The sequence below is a fragment of the Chanodichthys erythropterus genome, chromosome 3 (assembly GCF_024489055.1).
Source record: "Chanodichthys erythropterus isolate Z2021 chromosome 3, ASM2448905v1, whole genome shotgun sequence".
NCBI lineage: Eukaryota > Metazoa > Chordata > Actinopteri > Cypriniformes > Xenocyprididae > Chanodichthys > Chanodichthys erythropterus.
In genome coordinates this window covers 70402006-70421349 of record NC_090223.1, presented here as the reverse complement: position 1 = coordinate 70421349, position 19344 = coordinate 70402006, and the positions used below count along the sequence as shown (strand labels likewise).

At 37.8% G+C, this 19344-nt stretch overlaps 2 protein-coding genes across 2 annotated transcripts in view; one reads left to right on the top strand and one right to left on the bottom strand.

Moving 5' to 3' along the window:
• The window catches only part of LOC137005681 (uncharacterized), a 1355627-nt gene that overhangs the window by 586901 nt on the left and 749382 nt on the right, over positions 1–19344 (bottom strand). The gene's annotated exons all lie outside the window — the stretch shown is intronic.
• The window catches only part of LOC137005873 (zinc finger protein 721-like), a 400429-nt gene that overhangs the window by 150695 nt on the left and 230390 nt on the right, over positions 1–19344 (top strand). The window contains exon 3 of the mRNA XM_067366478.1: positions 9978–10760. Within this exon, the coding sequence (XP_067222579.1) occupies positions 9978–10760 (783 nt within the window). The remainder of the gene's footprint in view (positions 1–9977; positions 10761–19344) is intronic.

The window sequence follows — 19344 nt, the reverse complement described above, 5'->3', positions numbered from 1 at the left end:
TAGTTGCTGCACACTCACACTGTGCCCAGCCCACCATCCCCGGTTCCATCTGGTGATCACTCTGTCTGAGCCACGGAGCCTCAATTGCCAGCCCCCACAGTATATTCTGGTGATCCACAATTATGCCGCTCCTTTCGGACTAAATGTAAACTCAGAGGAGTCGAAAGTGGCATTTGTGATAACATTATCGGGACGAGCAGCGCTGTGGGGAACGGCAGTTTGGGAGTGAGGTCATCCGTGTTGTGCATCGTTTCAGTATTTTAATGCGGAGCTCAAGAAAGTGTTTGATCGCTAGGTCTCTGGGAGAGAGGCGGCACAAGCATTGGTGGACCTCCGTCAAGGAGAGAGAACTGTTACGGACTATTCCATTGAATTCCGAACTCTGGCGGCAGAGAACGCGGAGGCACAGTGGGATATCTTTCTGCATGGGCTGGTCGACCGTATCCAGATGAATGAGATCTACACGCTGGATTTGCCTACTACATTAGACGAACTGATTGATCTGGCAATCTGGGTGGATACGCGGCTGCAGCGTCGAGATCAACGTGCTTATAACAGTCGGATGTCTGCTGTGGAGAGGGAGTGTTCCAGTGCGGCTGTTGATATGGTCGGTCCCTCGTTTGCTGCGACTCTCCTCCCGGTAAGACTGCAGTGGGGTGGTGGGAGTCATAGGTGTGAAGCCCTCGTGGACTCCGGAGCCGGGGGCAACTTTATGGACATTAACTTGACTTAAAAGCTCAACATTCTTGTGGATTCCCTTACGCATCCGATATCCATCAATGCTCTGGGTGGACAGCCGCTGTCACCCATTACTCATTCCACGGGGCTGGTGAGTCTCACCACACCCAGCAACCACACGGAGACAATTAAATTCTATTTTACTGACACTGCCTTGGTTCAAGTGTTGCTGGGGCATCCGTGGCCTCCCAATGGATGTGGTTTCTGACAGGGGGCCCTAATTTGTATCCAAATTTTGGAGAGAGTTTTGTCATTTACTGGGTGTGAGTGTCAGTCTGTCTTCTGGTTTTCATCCTCAGAGCAGCAGCCAAACTGTGCGGGCCAACCAGGACCTTGAAAGAGTGTTGCATCTCATGGGTAAAGTATGCACATAACTCGTTACCAGTGTCATCCACGGGCCTTTCTCCATTTGAGTGTAGCTTAGGTTACCAGCCACCTGTGTTTCCTAGTCTGGATTCCGAAGTTGCGGTTCCCTGTGCTCACGCCTTCATCCAGAGGTGCCGTCTCACTTGGAGTAGAGCCCGAGAGACTCTCCTCCGAGTGAGAGCACGCACTAAGGCTCAGGTCGATCGCCACCGGTCAAAGCCTCCTGTCTATGTTGTGGGTCAAAAAGTGTGGCTTTCTTCCAAAAATATTCCTCTCCACTCCGTGTGTAATAAATTAGCTCCCAAATTCATCGGCCCATTTACTGTCACTAAAATTCTTAGTCCAGTGGCAGTCCATCTCAAACTTCCTCCGGCGTACAGGAGAAATCACCCTACCTTTCATGTTTCTAAAATAAAACCTGTTTTTTTATTCCACCATTAATCTGCCTGCTCCGGTGGAGGAGCTCCAGAGCTTGTTTTGTTCGAGTGGGGATTCTCATCCAACCGTGTTTCTCTGGACTGCCGTCTGCCTGTGTGGATCTCAGCCTGCTGCAGTCTTGTTGCCACCTAAAGCCTGTCATCTTGCATGTGTCTGACCATCTTACCCTGTTTTTGTGGATTAATAAACTGTTAACACTCGCTACTGGATCCAGTGTTTTTCCCTGACACATGTGGATTGTTTTGCTGTGATCTACTAGTACAAATGGAAAATTTGTTCACATGAGATCTCATTACAGTGGAGAATTCAAATGTCACAAAAGCGCTGTTCATCACCTCTGTGACTGAGAGCTTTGAAGGGATGAAGGGTGTAGGGATCAAAAAAACTATTTTTTGGAATGCACTTCTGTGTCATCTTAACATGACAATCAAGGAGGAGTAGATTGTGCAAGCTGCACCTTTTTTTATCGTTAGTTTATATATTTATTTATTTTTGGTTTATCGCACCATATTGTATATTGTATCTATGAATTTGAAACATTTAAATGGACTGATTAAGGGAGCTATAAAGTATTTTTGTGGAAGTGCAATGTCGTTTTGACCATGTTAATGTACCAAATCTTACTCGTATAAATATTACAGTAGTATAGAAAAATGCTATGCATACATTTATAGGTAAAATCTAACTCTGAGTCCCCTGTACCCATTCTGTGATGTCAAACAACTTCCCTGTGCAAAGGATCATGGGGGCCCAAAGTGTCCATCGTTTGTACCCTTTGGCCAGTTTTGAGCACTTCGGTTTGGAACGACCCTTCATTATGGAGGCCATGGTTATTTTCACCGAAGTGCCCTTCGGAGGGCGATATATCCCGTTTGGAACACACCGCCTGTATGCCATGCAAAGGTGACAATGGTAAACCGGTGACCTCAGGTGGGGAGTAGCAGGAAACAGCAGGCGCAGGATACATGACAATATATACTTTCACTCATGCTGATTGGGTAGATATGTCGATTACTAATTGCTAACAGCTGGCTAAAGTGACGTGATGATTAGCCAGATTTTTTGAATGTTGCTCCTCCAGAATTTTGTTAATAAAACATTAAGTGAAATACTATAGCTCCATGATTAACCATTTAACTATAATCTTCAACTCGCATGTATATTTGCAATTTACTACAAACATCTAAAACATGAATAACGATCTCCCTCAACAGAAGACGACATCAGTATAATCAAAGTGATCGTATAATCTGACGACAGATAGTTCATGCACGGTAGTTAAACATGCTTAATTAGTTGCTTAATTTAGTTACAATAACGTCACTCAATTAAATGCCAGATTACAAGCTAAACTTTCTCATAACTGTATATCAACAGTAAATAACTCATTTTATATGATGAAAGCACTAGAGGCTAGTGAGGGAAGGAAATTGTGCTAGACAAAATGCGGCTAGTTTAACAGTTTTACCACAAATATCGTCTTACAGATATTACAGATAAGTCAAAATCGAAATCAAAAATAAAATTGGCTCAATAACACACGCCTAAAGTGTAAGCAGATGTTTGAATGTTTAGTTCTCTCTCGGCTCTCAGCTGGACGCTGGTGTTGCAATGGAACTGTCTATTATCGCTTCTCGTTAGTGTATATTCTTTGGTATAAAGCCCTGTTCACACCACCAGCAACACGCAGTGACAAAGCGACAGTGACCGTTGCCGACAGAATGTCATTCTTGATTCAGCCTACTGAATGAATCGTTTGAATAAATAACTCAGTGGCTCACTCATTAAGACAGTCACATGCCACCATCTACTGGCGGTTTAATTTCATGTTTTAAAGTATAAATTTCCCACCAACATTTCTGTTGTAGGCGTGTCCAGCGACGGGAGACACACAACGGAAGTAAGGAAATCTCTATTTTTATGCAAATGAGGAGTGCATTTTGCTAGCGACAGCCAATAGGAGTAAAGGTTGTGGAGCTCACGTCACCATCTCGAGTGCAGGCAAGACAGACAGGAATAGTTCCGGAACGATTTCACTGTACATGCATGGATATAATAAAACAATGCGTGGAAAAGAAACTGTCGGCAGTCTTGTGAATTTGATTCATACATTTTGTGTTGTTAATTATATGATGTTGTGTGCAGTTTAGCACTGTTACAGTTCATATTACAGTTTCCCTGCATTGTGTTGATTATTAGGGACAAGACAATTGTATAAGGTTAAATGCACTGAGCTCCGTGGTCACAACACTCTACTTTTAATTACTTTAAACCTAATTCCTAGTCAAACTAGAATGATTTCTTAGTTTTACCAATGACATTAGAGCGACAGCACTAGGAACGCCCACAAGCGACTTCACAGTACAGAGACTAGTGACATGCAGTGAAAAAGTTGCTGACGGTGTGAACAGAGCTTAAGCTTGAGTGCAGAGGCAATATTCCTCTTGTGCTCGTGAGTTATGCTCTTTACACAGGGATTGGGGATCTGAATTTTAATCTTTTTATAACTCTGAGAAAAATCTGCTGAAACAGTGAATGTTAAGTCTGTTTACTGTACATTTAGATAAATAGGCATGCAGCGGTGGTTTGTGTGGAAATGGGAGGCTGATATCTAAATTAGTAATGATCAAAACAAAATGTATAACTTGATAATTTATGTTTCATTGACCAACCGAGTACAGATCTGATGACACACTGAAGTGATAGTGAAAGCTGATTGACCTTAACCCTTGAGGGACGGATTGGGCGGTACCGCCCAAAATGGCATACTTTTACAAATGTGTAGTTATCTCAAAAACTATTAATGCTAGAGAAATGCGGTCTTTTTTGCCGTCTTCCTCAGATTCCACTGAAAACAGCGTTATCCAGTTTGTATATTAAACGCGTTCCGTTATTGCGCAATACCACTGCGTAAACAGGCCAATGAAAACGATTATGTTAGGCAGATTCAACACGCAACAACCAATGTAAAAATTGCCGCTGGGAGGAATATTTTTCTAACCCAATCAGAGGAAGGTTACCATGATGTATTCTAGCCATTCAGAGGACTCTGTAGCTCTGCTGTAGCCTTGTAAAAGCTCGCTGGCCTATAGTAAAAGACCGGCAGATCGGAGAATAATCGATCGGAGAATCAGCATCAGGTGGAGAAAGCAGAAAGCGATCGGAGTGTTACAGAGAGCGATCTGAGTATTAGCGAGCACAAAGAGATAAATTCGAGAGAGATATAGCATTATTACAGATTTGTTTTATTAAAATGGCAAGCAGTAAAAGATTTACGGCAGAACAAGCTCTGGAACAATTACTGGACAGTGACGAGGAGAAATCTGGAGCAGACAGCTTTTACACAGATGGAGAGGCCTCGCTTTGCTCACTTGCATGCCTAGGCTGTTTGTAAAAAAAGTTAATTATTTAATTGTTCTTTACACATTTGATTAAACAATAACACATTTCTGTCAAGCAAAGAGTTTGAAAAAAAAAATATATTTTTTGTTCTATATTCTGTGATGTGTGATTTTCAGTAATAAATGACAAAAATCTAATTTTCGTTTTTGAAATTCTCTAGTTTACTGTACATTTTCTTTCACTCATACTTCCTTTCTAAACACATTACATGCATGCTTATGGTAGCTTAATCCATAGATACCAAACACAGGGTGTTCCATCTCCTTTACATATGATTTATAAGCCCAAATATAAAAATAGAGAAAACAGACCAAAAAGGGCTTAGTCCCAAAAATAAAAAAACGCCTAGGACTGTTTGTAAATAAAGTTAATTATTTAACTGTTCTTTACACATTTGATTGAACATTAACCCATTTCTGTCAAGAAAAGGGTTAGAAAAATATATTTTTGGGTCAAAAACTTTTCACTATTGTTGTGTGAGGTAGGATTTTCAGTAATAAATGAGAAAAATCTCATTTTCGTTTTTGAAATTCTCTAGTTTATTGTACAATTTTTCACTCATACTTCCTTTATAAACATATTGCATGCATGCTTATTGTAGCTTAGGGTCTTCTGAATCCATTGATACCAAATACATGGTGGTCCATCATCATTACATATGGTTTATAAGCCGAAATGTAAAAATAGAGAAAACGGACCAAAAAGGGCTTAGTCCCCTAAGGGTTAAAGGGTTAGTTCACCCAAAAATGAAAATTCTGTCATTTATTACTCACCCTCATGTCGTTTCACACCCGTAAGACCTTCGTCAATCTTCGGAATACAAATTAAGATATTTTAGTTGAAATCCAATGGCTCTGTGAGGCCTTCATAAGCAGCAATGACATTTCCTGAAGCAGTGTTTTGAAAACGGCCATCACTAAATAAGTTGTTATTTAGTTTTTTTTTTGGCGCTCCAAAAATATTCTCGTTGCTTTATATTAATATTGAACCACTCTACTCACATGAACTGATTTAAATATATTTTTAGTACATTAATGGATCTTGAGAGAGGAAGTGTCATTGCTCCCTATGAAGTTCGTTTTGGCCTGATTTTGTTCGAAATGACGTCACATCAGTTCGTTCTTCGATTTCGTTTGAAGTATACCGGGAACTTTATGTACCTATCGCTGCATTTGCCACTGTACCCATCTGAAATAAACATGTTTACTCCAGAGGGAGAAACTGCCACTAAATATTTCACAGTGTTGTTGGCATAGTAGTGACTGAATGATGCACTTCTATGGTCCAGGTTTTTGGCTTTCTGCAAGACAATCAATTACACAGGTTGTGTTTGAAAAGTGTTCTTTAAATGCTTGTGGCGACATCGCTTTGATTGTTTCATGGCCACATATTATGCAATCCCTCAAGGTTAAATCAGAAGATTTTTTGTAAAAATGTTTCTGTAACAGCTGCCAAAAAATAGTTATATAGCTCCACTGTGGTTTTTAACAAATTTAAAAAAAAAAAAAAAAACTTTTCAAAACATCCCTTCTTCTGTTTTTTTTCACAAGTCACACCCTGTATATACTGGTAAACAATGACTTTTAATGTGTTTCAATTCGGACACATGAATGAACTCATAACCTTTTAAACATTGTTTGTACCATATTTGTCACTGTTTTAATTTTAATATATAAAAATTATCTGATAAAATAGTTGGATTTCTATGCACTTCTGTGATTGTAGACAATGCATGACTTTTATTTTGAAGTGGCGACATGACGTCATAAGACTGTGCCGCGCTCCTACATCTGCTGTGATTCTGCTGAATAAAGGTTTGTTTTAAGAATTTAAACTGTTTTAATCGACAGAAACAGTTTTGTAGTTTTAATAGTTTTACAAGCGATGTGAAATGAGTTTATTTACTATTTAATGTAACATTGTGATTCTTTATCTAACTGTAATGAGGGATATTTGTGTGAGTAAAGCTCATATCCACTGATGAGAAACAGTAAACCTGCGTCTCATTTCTCTCTCTATAATTCATCAATCAGTTTATCATGAACACGAGTTCAGTCTCTGGAGAGTCATGATGGAGAAACTGAACTTTTCAACTCCGAGTCAATTGAATCAAACACTTTGAGAAATGATTCAGTGAATCGCGACTCGTGCTGCTCAAACAGTGAACATGAACGAGAACAACAAACACTAACAAACTAACTAATCACGTTTTCATCAAAGAGTAATCATTTAAATATAATCTATAATCCTTTAAATACCAAATGTAGACAATAAATGTCTAAATATAAAGTTTATTAATTTGCAGCGTTAGTTTTGAGTGTTTTTTGGTGTCTAAACAGGTCATTGAAGACTATAACTTTAATTCTCTTCTTAAAGATGGCGTTTATTAAAGAGGAGACTGAAGACCTGAAGATTGAAGAAACATTCAGTGTGAAACATGAAGATACTGAGGAACAAACAGGTTGGTTTTATTCTCACAGCTGAACTCATTTGATCCTTATTAAAAATAATGATCAAATATCATTGGAAATCATTTAAATCATCTCTCTCTCGACACACTGATCTCATGTTGTATTTCTGCACAGACACATTTCAGTACATTCACACTGTTTTACACACATTCAGGATAATGTTTGGATTTGTCCTGTGTATGTTTCTGTGTACTTCAGTATATATGCAGGTCAAGGCAGTTGGTTTATGGGTTTTTAAGCTTCTCAATGTGGTCCTGTTCAGTATCGTAACTGGACTGGTCTAAAATGTAAACAAGCTCTTTTCTGTTGCCACACTATACTCTGTGAATTCTCAAACAAGTTTTGCTGTTTTTTTTTGTGTGTGTGTGGGTGCTTTAGTGTACATAAATATATGAATTATTTGGACTCATAGCATTTGGTGATTTGGTGTCCTTTTGGACTTGGATAAAGTTGGTTTTATATTCGCACATTCGGACATCTGTATTCAATAGCCTTGTTAATCACACTACATTGGACATTCACAAGTAAATATGTCATTAAAACAATACTTGCCTATTTTGATCGACTGTGAAAAATGTTGTAAGTTGACAATCGTTGGTTGTCAATATCATGTCGCTGCTTAAAATTGGCAAACATTAATTTATTACACATTTATTGGAAAGTCTGAATTTATCAGAAGTCTGAATGTGCGAATATAAAACCAACTTTACCCAACTGTCCTTTTGGAGTCTGCAAGTGTCCTCTTTTTGAAAAGGCCTAAATTTACCTTAAAAAGATGAAAAATACAGTTTTGTGAGAATCACACTTCAATTTGATGTATGCTTAATTTCACAATAAGTGTGAGATTAATCGTGATTAATTGCGATTAAAATTTAATCTATTGACAGCTATAATTTTGATGTTAAATCCACTATTGTATTATATATAATTGTTCTAAACACAGTATTTAGTTTAATTACATCAGAAGTAACTGTAATTAAATTACAGAAAAAATAGGAGTAATGGATAATTTGACATGGTTTAGTGTAACTTTTACCAGGTTTGGTTAGTGGTGTCTAAAATGCATCTTTACGCACAACTGCCAGCCAACATGAAGAGTTTCTTGAGACTCCAGAGGCACCAGCAGCTTCAAATACCTGTTTGCTGCTCAACACTGGCTTTTTTATAGCTGCCCTTTTAATACAATTCATTTTTTAATTTTCGGCCTTTATCTGACCGAGTTCTGCTGTGCTCTAAATCACTCACAAATCTTATGATAATTCGATAATCTCCATTCAGTTTCACACAATGTTAGTTGTTTTCATGCCTTTTGCACAACATTGCACCATTTCATGCTTTTCATCTTCAGAAATCTCTTTCTTCCTCCCCATATTGCACGAGAACTGTGACTTGCTTAATAATGTGGAACAACCTCTAAGTAGGGTTTCCATAGATCTGGCAAATTATTTTGTCTGAGATTGATACCAGTTATCTAAAAAGACATGGATAAATAAACAAACACACATTTTCTTAGAAAAACTAAAATCTGAATGTTTATTGTACTGAAATCTTACTGATATGTCACTTGCATAATAATTTGGAACGCAGTGTATGTACATTTGCCGACTCCATTTATTTATTTTTTCAAATAAATGACGGCTGTTAACAGCGACGCAAAGAATTGTGGGCTATCTGCAGCAGCGAAGGATACACCTCATGCATCCTCCGAATTCCTGCGAAAGAAGGACGCATTCCAAGGTCACGTTCGGAGAGTCCTACTTTTCTGAAACGATACAACCTCAATGAAGTATGCAACCTTCGAATGCGACCTCCGGAGGATGCACAGCTTCTCTCTCAGCCACTTCCTTTTTCCTGGTGGCTTTATCTGGTCTCCCCATGTCAATTACTGCAATGAGACACAGGTGTTTATCATTTGCACTTGACCTACTTACGGACGGCTCGTCTCCTTCCTCTCTCTCCCGCTGCTGAACCACGCCCCCCTTGCCACACACCCGCTCTTCTCTGATTGCTCCACACCAATCTTTTGACTTGAGGGAGGGATTCTAACAGACCAATCACAGCACTTGTGGTCTGTGTAGAATTGATGCGTTACATTATAGCACAGAGATGTTGCACATCAGGCTACACGTGGTACTCGCAGCCTACAGCGTACACGTGACGCAGAAATATAATTTGGCCTTAAGTCTTCAGGAATGCTTGAAAATTACAGGCAGGTGTATTTGATTAGGGATGAAAGACAGTGGTCCTCCAGTACCAAACCTGCCCATCCCTGATCCATAGGATTGGATAAGGTAGGATAGGATAGGGTATAGAACATACATGTTGTTGGTTTTGATGCTTTAAATGTCTAAATTTTTATATGTCTATTTTTGTCCTAGACCTAATGTCACTGGAAGAAGCTAGTCATGAGCCTAATGAAAGGGAAGAAGAGAAAGAATATTACGATGAACATCATGATTTCATGAATGGGGAAAGATCAACACAGGTTTCCCCACAAAAAGGAGTTCAAAAGACAGGAACTAAGACTGTCACACACAAAAAACACCTTAAAGTCCACATGAGAATTCACACTGGAGGGAAACCATTCACCTGCCAACAATGTGGAAAGAGTTTCAGTCATAAAGGAAGCCTTAAAATCCACATGAGAATCCATACTAAAGAAAAGCCTTTCACCTGCAAACAATGTGGGAAGGGTTTCAGTCATAAAGGAAGCCTTATAGGCCACATGAGAATTCACACTGGAGAAAAGCCATTCACCTGCCAACAATGTGGACAGAGTTTCAGTCAAAAGGGAAGCCTTAAAATCCACATGAGAATCCATACTAGAGAAAAGCCTTTCACCTGCAAACAATGTGGGAAGGGTTTCAGTCATAAAGGAAGCCTTATAGGCCACATGAGAATTCACACTGGAGAAAAGCCATTCACCTGCCAACAATGTGGACAGAGTTTCAGTCAAAAGGGAAGCCTTAAAATCCACATGAGAATCCATACTAGAGAAAAGCCTTTCACCTGCAAACAATGTGGACAGAGTTTCAGTCAAAAGGGAAGCCTTACAGCCCACATGAAAATTCACACTGGAGAAAAGCTTTACACCTGCCAAGAGTGTGGAAAGAGTTTCAGTGAGAAAGGAAACCTTACAGTCCACATGAGAATTCACACTGGAGAAAAGCCTTACACCTGTCAACAGTGTGGAAAGAGTTTCAGTCGAAAAGGACACCTTATGGACCACATGAGCACTCACACTGGAGAAAAGCCTTACACCTGCACTCTGTGCGGGAATGGCTTCACACGGGAAGGAAGCCTTAGGGAACACAGGAGAATTCACATTAAAGAGAAGCCATTTACATGTGATCAGTGTGGAAAGAGTTTCATATATAAAGGTAACCTTAAGGTCCACATGAGAATTCACTTGAAAGAGAACTGAACTTTTTGAAGTTGTTGCTGTGGAAAGAGCAGATGTGTAAAGAGTACCTGAAAACAATTCTTGAGTAAAAGTACAGAGTAAAAATTACTCCATTACAAGTTACCATTTCTAAGACAACTTGAGTAAAAGTCTTGGAGTATCTGATATTAACTGTACTTAAGTATTTTACTCATGCTGAATTTAGGCTCAAAGATGCACTAGTCCAGAAATGCCAGTGAAAATAAGAAAAAAAAAATTTGATTAATGGAAATCATGTTTATTTTCTAAAATCGAAATAAAATTGAACAGCTCAATATTTGTTGACACAACAGCCTCTTAAATGTTAAAAGTGTAAAACTCTTGCAGTTCTCAAAGCTTACACTACGTCCCATGTCTTCTCTTTTCAGCTTATGGAAAAAGTGTAATTGACACGATGCCAGTTTACACCTTCTTCGTAACTTGAATAAGGAAGGCGGTCTGGTGGAAGCTCAATATTTGACTTCATAACTTGTTTAAATAGTTGCATATAAATGCATATAAAAATGCAGAATCAAATTAATCGAATCGCATCGAATTTTAATGTGAATCGTCTCGAATAGAATTGTTCTGAATTTGATAAAAATAATTTGAGAACAAAACGAACACCTGTGATTCCTGAATCGAATCGATTCAGAGCCCTAATATTCACCTTTAAGGCTGGTTCACACTGTGTGATTTTGGATTTTGCAAATCCTAAAAGATTCCTATAATCCTAGCCTAAAATCTGTTGTCTTTGATCACTAGTTTGACATGTTCACCGACAGCCGGTTAATGACCGTCGCGATCAAATTTTACCTCCGACGAAATTCTGGCAGTGTCAGAAGATTTGGCCCACAATCCTCCCGTGTGACTTCTCCTACGACGAACGTCAAATTGTCTTCATTTTTCAAGACAAGCCATGATCAAAATTAATGATGGAGATGTCGTTGTTAGCCACCATTTCAGTCCCGCGTGTAACGCAGCTCACTGTCATCAAATGTGTGTGTTTTGATGATGTAAAACTCCGGATACGTTTTCATGTGTGCGTCCGTTTTTAACGCGTTTTGACTGTCGTGCAGTCTGACATTAATGACAGCTGAGATCCCACAGTGTGATATGAGGTTCATGTTCGTACAGTCTGACAAGTAACCATCGCAAAGGACTATTATAAATCGCACAGTGTGAACCCGGCTTTAATTCAAATATTAAAAATGTCTTAAAGATTTTGTAAGCATATTGTGTAGTTTTGCTTGGAGTCAATTGTTTTATTTGTGTTTAATTGTGTGATATCATTTTAGGCCAGGCTGTCATACAAAGAAATTATGAGCACATGCAAAACCGAGAGAGGACCAAAGAAAGAATAACTGATTACGTTGCAATTCAATTTATGCTTACCACCCCCCCGATCATTAGTAGACGAAGAAGACAGATAACTGTTTACACCTCTGGGGCCTGATGAATAAACATTGCATACGCACAAAAAAAGGCATTAAATGATTAGTTCACTTTTAAGTAAACTTTCCTGATAATTTACTCACCCCCATGTCATCCAAGATGTCCATGTCTTTCTTTCTTCGGTTGAAAAGAAATTAAAGTTTTTGATGAAAACATTTCAGGATTATTCTCCTTATAGTGGAGTTCAATGGGCACCAAATGATTGAAGGTCAAAATTAGTTTCACTGCAGCTTCAAATTGTTCAACATGATCCCAGATGAGAAATAAGAGTCTTATCTAGTGAAACCATCGCTCATTTTCTGAAAAAAATTGAAAATGATGTAAGTTTTAACCAGAAATGTTTATCTTGAACTAGCTCTCTTCTTCTTCTTTATTAGAATTCCAGCAGTGTAGATTCTGCTAAGTGTATTACTGCCCTGAACTGTTTGGTGCCCATTGAAGTCCACTATAAGGAAAAAAATCCTGGAATGTTTTCATTAAAAACTTTAATTTCGTTTTGACTGAAGAAAGAAAGACATGGACATCTTGGATGACACAGGGGTGAGTAAATTATCAGGAAAATTTTATTTGAAAGTGAACTAATCCTTTAAAATGTGGGTATGCATTTTCCACACATATATCAGGATTTATAAAAAATAAATTTGTGCGCACCATACGCATACTCTTAACTGTGCGTAAGCAAAGCAATGAAGTAAAACAGAATGATTTTAAATGGTTTTACCTCTGATATACACATCTGGATTAAATATGCCACTCTCAACTTTATTTCTAGAGCATTTTCAGAAACCACAGTGGGTATCAAAGTGCTGTACATGAAAATAGCAAAAAATAAACAAATACATTCAGTTTACAACACATTAAAAGCTATGGAAAATAAATACGTTTTTAACACCCACTGAAATGACCCTAGAGGAACCACCAGACAAGACTGATCATTGGAGCGAAGAGATCTCAAAGGTTTATGTAAACTATTTAAATCAGAAATATACTCTGGTGCCAAGCCATGGAGAGATTTGTAAACATACAATAAATAAATCAGTGTACCGAATCATGATTCAGATCACATGTCAAACTGCTAACAGCTGAAATCACGTGACTTTGGTGCTCCGAACAGCAGATTCGATACACTGATGCACTGTGATCCGATTCTTCCTGGAACATTGTTTTGAAATCAGCCATCACTAAATAAGTTGTTATTTTGGTTTTTTTGGTGCTCCGAAAATATTCTCGTCGCTTTATAATATTAATATTGAACCACTGTACTCACATGAACTGATTTAGATGTGTTTTTAGTACCTTTATGGATCTTGAGAGAGGAAATGTCCATTGCTCCCTATGGAGGCCTCACAGAGCCATCGGATTTCCACTAAAATATCTTAATTTGTGTTCCGAAAATTAACGAAGGTCTTACTTAGGGTAAGTAATAAATGACAGAATTTTCTTTTTTAGGTGTACTAACCAGTTAAAAGCCTAGCTGCAGAGTTCTGAACCAGCTGCAGGTGAGAGAGGGAGGCCTGACTCACACCCAGATACAAAGAGTTACAATAATCCAAACAAGAAAGACACAAAGGCACGAACAACCTTCACCAAATCATTGAAAGAGAGGCTGGACATCAACTTGACTAGAGATCTAGATTTGATGATCAAATTTAAGCTCAGTCAAAAATAAAGATTTTTCACAAAGGAAAGTTTTTCCCCAGGAAGCAATAACAGGTTTTTATTAGAATCCATATCACATCCTCAGACAACAGACTTGTCTTCATTCAGTTGGAGAAAGTTGTTTGCCAACCAACACTTCACATCAGCCAAACAGTTAAAGAAAGACTCGAGAAGATAGCTCCCCATGTTTCATAGAGAAGTAAATTGGGGAATCATCAGCATACAGATGGTAATTTATACTGTGCTTATCAAAAATCTTAACATGATCGACCGTATTTAAAGCAGGACTGAGATCTAACAATAGAAGAACAGGACTACCTGAATCTACATCTAATAAAATATAATTTGAAACCCTCAATAGAGCAGACTCTGTGCTATGACCAGCTCTGAAGCCTGATTGAAATCTATCAAGATATTATTTCTAACATTCAGTTGTACAAATACCGTTTTCTCTAATGTCTTTGAAATGAAAGATCATTTTGAAATAGGACGAAAGTTATTCATGTTAGAGGCATCAAGATTCACAACTATTGACAAATGATAACACACTTGGACTAATTGAGTTCACCACCTCCTAACTAAAGCAGATGAGATAACATCACATGAGGAACAAGTAGGCTTCATATGTGCAACTATGTCTTGAAGTTGTGACAGAGACACAGGAATAAAATATTTTTTCAAAGGAGCAACAAAAGTAGCAGGATCATTACTAACAGATGAAATCCAAGAGCGAATTCCAACAATCTTACCAGTAAAAATGTTCACTTTTCACATGTGTCCACAGAAAAAGAAATTGAAGGAGGGACAACTGGTTGAAGTACTGTAATAGTAGAAAAGAGTATTTTTGAATGACAATTCTTTGAAGTAATGTAAAAAAAACTGTGTGATCTAGCTAATTTAACTACTTTTTGAAACTTCGTCAAACAATCTCTCAAAGATTCATATGAGACTTGTAATTTATCTTTGAGCCATTAACGGTCAGCCCTCCTGCACTCTTTCCTAAGAGTATTGCTATTGCTGTTCAACCAGGGCTGAGTCTTGCCTTTCTTCTTCCTAGTTTTCAAAGGAGCCACAGAATTCAAAACATCAGAACATGAAGAGTTAAACTGGATAATCAACTCCTCAGGTCCCATACCAGAACAAGGACTGAAAAACATCTAGCACCTGAGATTCAACAGCAACCAAACCATCATTAGCCTGACCATTATAAGAAAAAGTAGGGTTAAACAAAACAGTCTTGTGCTCAGAAAATACAGTGTCAGCAATTTGCACACTGCCAACAGAAAAACCAAGTGTTAACTCTATATCGAGAGTATGACCACGTTCATGTGTAGGGCCTAAAACACACTGATAGACCAAATGACTCTAATAGATGATTAAACTCTGGTCTGGAAGAACAACACACGTGAACATTAAAATCCCCCAAAATAAATATTATCTGTAAAAAAATCACTTATACAATCTTTATGATGTGGGATCTGTAAATAAGAGTACACAACACAGATTTAAAAGAATTCAACATAATTAACTGAACCTCAAATGTTGAGTAAGTCTCAGTAGATAGAAGTCTGCATTTAAACTTACTTTTAAAAATAACAGAGATCTTGCACTGATCAACACCATTGTCACTGAAGTAGAGTCAGAAGAAAGTTGAGAAGATGAACCGCAAGTTCAGGGGTGTAGAATACGTAAGAAAACTTTTTATAAAAAGTTGTTCATGACCTGTTGGGGTTTTAATGGAGCAATGTATATAAATGCAGAATGATTTAAAATTCAAAGAGACAGAATAGTCTATACATGACATTAATGTTTCCATGGCAATCAGTCACTCACTTGTCACGTCACGACACGCCCGCAGTCGCACCCGCGGTCCCGCGCTAACTGTATTCAACATTCATAGAGGTCAAGAAGAGTTCGAAAGCGGCAAAAAACTCTCCACTCCTTTTTTTCTGAAAAAGTCAAGCATTATAAGTTGGCATGTGGTATCCAAATTGTGTTGCACAATGTTGAGTAACTCTGCCTATTGCTCTTGTTGAATAATTAGCCAGTTTTGATGGAAATTATATGGAAAAAATTAGCTGCCCGGACAAACTTACATTATTTTTATTGTATTTTCCGTATGTCTTTTGTAACGTCCTTAATTTTAACAAATATGTTAACAAAACCCTTCAAATAAGAATAAACCCAGCAAACACAAATGTTCCCCTAACGTTCCAATATGGTTCCTGTTTGGTTATTTTTTGGGGGAACCAAATAAGAACGTTCTCTATTGGTTCTTTTTTTGCAACCTAAAGAGAACATTCCCTGCAGGTTATTTTTGGGTAGTATTTCTGTCAATATTGGTAAATTTCATCTTCTGTACTATTGACCTGTGGCATTCCTCAGGGCTCCACATTAGCTCCCTTGTTATTTTCTCTACATATGCTCCCTCTTGGTACTATCTTTGAAAAATATGGCCTAAATTATCATTGTTATGGAGACAAATATATAGGTGCTGGTCATATAATTAGAATATCGTGAAAAAGTTATTTTTTTTTATTGTAAATTATTTTTAAAAATATAACTTTCATATATTCTAGATTCCCTACATGTAAAGTAAAACATTTCAAAAGTTTTTTTTTTTAATTTTGATGAGAGCGTACAGCTCATGAAAGTCCAAAATCCAGTATCTTAAAATATTAGAATATTTCATAAGATCAATCAAAAAATGGATTTGCAAAACAGAAAAGTTCAAGTTCTTTAAAGTATGTTCATTTGTGCACTCAATACTTGGTTGGCAGCACATATTACAGCAAATGACTTGCTCCTAGCACAAATTACAGCATCAGTGAAGTGTGGCATGGAAGTGATCAGCCTGTGGCACTGCTGAGGCACTATTGAGCCTTCAGATCATCTGTATATTGTTGGATCGACTGTTTCTCATTGAAAATATCCCATAGATTCAGGGGTCAGGCATGTTGGCTGGCCAATAAAGCACAGTAATATCATGGTCAGCAAACCACTTGGAACAGGGCACTGTGGGCAGGTGCTAAAGTCCTGCTGGAAAAAGAAATCAGCATCTCCATAAAACTTGTCAGCAGATGGAAGCATAAAGTGCCCCCCCCCCCCCTTCTGTTTCAGAAGTGTCTTGGTAGTCCTTTTCCTGAAGATGTCCAAGTGTGGTGGCTCTTGATGCGCTGACTCCGGCTTCATTCAACTCACTGTGAAGCTCTCCCAAGTGTTTGAATCAGCTTTACTTGACAGTATTCTCAGGCTTGTGGTCATCCCTGTTGCTTGTGCACCTTTGCCTACCCAATTTCTTCCTTCCAGTCAACTTTGCATTTAATATGCTTTGATATTTCACTCTGTAAACAGCCAACCCATTCAGTAATGACCTTCTATGACTTTCTCTCTTTGTGGAGGGTGTCAATGATTGTCTCCTGGACCATTGCCAAGTCAGCAGTCTTCCCCATTAGTGTGGTTTCAAAGAACAAGAGATACCCGGAATTTATACTGTAGGGATGGTCATTTAATAAAACTCAAATGTAAATATTCTAATATTTTGAGATACTGGATTTTGGACTTTCATTAGCTGTACGCTCTAATCAACAAATTAAAAAAAAAAAAAACGTTTGAAATGTTTTACTTTACATGTAGGGAATCTAGTATAAATGAAAGTTTCATTTTTAGAATAATTTACAATAAAAAAAATGAACTTTTTCACAATATTCTAATTATATGACCAGCACCTGTATAGCATTATTCTAGTTTATTTATATATTTTAATCTTACAAAATGCACATACTGTGTCTTTAATTAAAAACTTTCCATTTCCTCTACTGTACAAATTATAAAAGTATTATATTATAAAATTTTGCCAAATCTTTCTCCAAGGCCAGTGATCTCCTCCATAGTCATATGTGAGTTCCTCTCCAGGAATGATATCTCTTGCAGCGAACAGGCACAAACGGGGGTTTCCCTCAACAATAATCCTTTTCATTGTACAAATTGGGTTTATGTGATCATTATTTATAAGGCGGCCAAGGGAGCCATCCTCATGAGTTGCATCAATGCTTCAGGAAACAAAAATTGATCATTTAGCCTAACAAACCACAACAAGACAAATTTGGATTTGAACAAAATGAAAATTACTTGATTGATGGTTAGCCAAATGTAAACAACTTTTATGCTTTGTAATAGTTTAACCAATGTATTCAACATTCTTTCATAGCTCATGCTTATTTCTTTCATTAATTTACAGATACTATCACAAAGAGCAATTTAAAACTGCTAAAACAAACAAAAAAACACATATCCTTTATATTCCAATGGACCCAGATCCCATAAAATAATTGTGGTTACTTATTTAGTATTTTTAAACCACTTAAATCATAGTTAAAACGTATGTGACTACTGTATATTTAACATTTATAATGTTACCAATTAAGAAACGAGTCCTGCTAGCAATACTAGTGTTAACAAAAATAAGAAATCATTCACTGCCTTGTTTATTCATGGCCATGATTTCCTATTTTTTTCCCTGGTTTTAGCAGTTTCATAATTAATTCGTGGAAGTCTTCCTTTCTGTGTGTAGAGGTGCAGTTCCGTGACCAGGCTACAGGGGCGCTGTACGGCAGCGCAGCCACACACACTCACACACAGAAATCCAGTTTTTGTTCAAGGAGGGGATCAAGAAAAAAAACTGCTTATCAGCACCGCCTCCTGAGCCGATGGGGACCGGGGATTTGGTCCCCACTATGTTTTTGGTCCCCACTATGTGAGTGTGCTAACGTGTTGAGGACCCCACTATGTAATAAAAACAAACACACACACAAACACACACACACACACACACACACAAAAGGGACACTTTACCATAAGCATAAAAATCCCACAGTCATTTCCACAGATCTGGCATGGCAAGCCCTATAATCAACCAAAAAAATAAGGTAAGATTAGTTATACATGAAACATGACTGGTAGATCAAAGCTACAGTCTTCTCTGTCACATGTCTTATATATGAAATGCCGATTACAGGCAATCATATTTCATTGTAATATCAAATTATGCAATATATTATTCACCACAATATCATGCCCAGTCTTCTCAGTCCAGATCCCTGGATTAATTTTCTGAGCAAGATCTCTATACAAGAAAAAATATAAATAATTTGAAACAGATAGATGTGACAACCACTGAGACATTATCAGCTGAAACATATCAGTACAGGCTATAGGAACGTAGCCAAAATGTAAATTGCTATATGAACATTACAAACAGTAAGCCTCAAATGTGGACCTAAATATGGCTCTGTACTCAGCATCACCAAACCCAGACTCATGCAATGTGTACTGCGAGTCTAAAAAGAGGATCTCTCTCAGGAGTGGCTTCATGATCTATATATAATATGATAA